General features: G+C 42.4%; 1 protein-coding gene across 1 annotated transcript in view; it reads left to right on the plus strand.

The window, feature by feature from the left end:
• The window catches only part of LOC119273428 (protein LIFEGUARD 4-like), a 4026-nt gene extending 2177 nt beyond the window's left edge, over positions 1-1849 (plus strand). Inside the window, exons 3-4 of the mRNA XM_037554587.1 lie at positions 1006-1163; positions 1268-1849. Coding sequence (XP_037410484.1) covers positions 1006-1163; positions 1268-1474 — 365 coding nt within the window. The 3' untranslated portion in view covers positions 1475-1849. The remainder of the gene's footprint in view (positions 1-1005; positions 1164-1267) is intronic.
• Positions 1850-2163: the final 314 nt, after the last annotated feature.

The following is a 2163-nucleotide window of genomic DNA, read 5'->3' on the forward strand; positions in this document are numbered from 1 at the left end:
ATATAGACCTGCTAAAGTAAGCCTGCGCGCATTTATATCTTAGCCTACGCTCCGGCCGCCGATCAAACCAACCGGCCGTACGCGCTAATTAGACAACCCGCATGCTCGTCCGTGAAATCTACCGTAACGACTTACGCCTAGAGTCCACGCACTTCGGCAGGCATGCGTTCCTCCACCAAAACCAACAGTAACGAGTTACGATCACCACTCGCTACATGTAAAAAGCAGATGCAGTAATGCATTACTACATACGAGCCTAGATTTACTAGGTTATACCATGTGCCAGACAAAGCATCTCTAAATTTTACTACATAGTAGATTGGTTTACTAGGTTTACCAGGTAGTAATGCATTACTACGTATCAGCTGGATTTACTAGGTTTACCAGTCGCCAGGCAATGCAACCCTATTTTTACTACATGTGAGCCTGGTTTTTACTAGGTTCACCATGTAGTAATGCATTACTACATGAGCCTGGGCTTACTATATAGTGAGCATAGTATTTTTTACTACACGTTAGAGTGGTTTTACACGTTAGAAAGGTTTTACTACCTTTTGGTAAAGAATCTTTGTCCATTACCAACTATACTATTTCTATTACTGCCAACGAATAGTGACATTCGAATCGTGATGCAGCAAACCATGCATGGTAACAAAATTAAACGCATTACTTTTTGTTGCAAACACCATTACCCTCAAGAAATTAGCGGTGGAGAGCAAGCCTTCTCCGCGTGAGGCGCCCGCATAATTAGGACCGGCCGGAGCGCACGTTAAGCTAATATGCGCGCTCGCTTACAATAGCGCCACCGTATATATATATATATATATATATATATATATGTATATGTATATGTATATATATATATATATATATATATATATATATATATATATATACACACATATTTGTTTACTGTTAGTATGATGTGTGTGTGTTTTCTACTTTGTCGGTATGATGGGTTTTCTTCGATAAAGAACCACCGCTAAAATAGTCCACTGTGCGCAGGCAAGGTCATTTTGGAGGCTGGGATTCTTACAATCGTAGTTGTCTTGAGCCTCACTGCTTACACCTTCTGGGCTGCAAGGAGGGGCAAGGACTTTAGCTTCCTTGGTCCTTTCCTATTTGCTTCTCTGATGATTTTGCTCGTCTTTGGGTTCATTCAGGTCAGATGCCGTCTGTTCCCTTCTCTAGTTAGGTGTGTCGCCTATTTATCTATCAGCATTCTCTATTCTACAATGCACATACTGATCATGACTTCTGTTTGCAGATCTTCTTCCCGCTGGGCAAGCTCTCTCATATGATCTATGGCGCGCTGGCGGCACTCATCTTCAGTGGCTACATTGTCTTTGACACGGGCAGCATCATCAAGCGTTACAAGTATGACGAGTATGTCTGGGCTGCCGTCACGCTCTACCTTGACATCATCAATCTGTTCCTGGGCCTGCTGACTCTGTTTAGGGCGTGTGACAACTAGGCACGTCTTCCTGCCCCTGCTCTCTCGTGCTTCAAATCCCGTCGACGAATTTGGTATCCTGATGAGTCCTTGACATGAAGAATTGTATAGTCTGGTCTGTCTTGCTGGCACGGTGAAAATGTTGCTTACTTTAGTTCAGTTGATTGATCCCTAGTATAGAGGAAACATAAGAAAACCGTGCGTCGGTTCTATTCTATGGATGGTAGATGTGATGTTGTATTTAGGGGGTCTTGACATGCTGGATTGGTGGTGCTGCGTTTCTGATATCATTTGTGTAGCCGTGTGGCTTCTGGACGAGGGCTTTCTGGTCTGTCTAGTGGGTGGCGTTTGTCCTGTACTATGAAGTAAATAGCCCAGATTCTAAGCTATTCCCTCCGTATATGTCCTTTTAGTCTTTTTGGAGATTTAAATACGGATTATATAGGGATGTATATAGACATATTTTAGAATGTAGATTCACTCATTTTGCTCTGTATGTAGTCCGTATTGGAATCTCCAAAAAGACTTATATTTAGGGAAGGAGGGATTAAAACTAAAGGGACGCATGTTTTTTTGATGAAACGCTGGTGAAGCAGCTTTTCTTTTCAATTAGACGCACGTTTTCATGTATACCACTTAGAGCAACTCTAGCAGAGCCGTCATGTGTGGTCGCTGTGATATGCTAGAGAGATTGCAAAGGCAAAATGTGT

Source organism: Triticum dicoccoides, chromosome 3A (genome assembly GCF_002162155.2).
Source record: "Triticum dicoccoides isolate Atlit2015 ecotype Zavitan chromosome 3A, WEW_v2.0, whole genome shotgun sequence".
Taxonomy (NCBI): Eukaryota; Viridiplantae; Streptophyta; class Magnoliopsida; order Poales; family Poaceae; genus Triticum; species Triticum dicoccoides.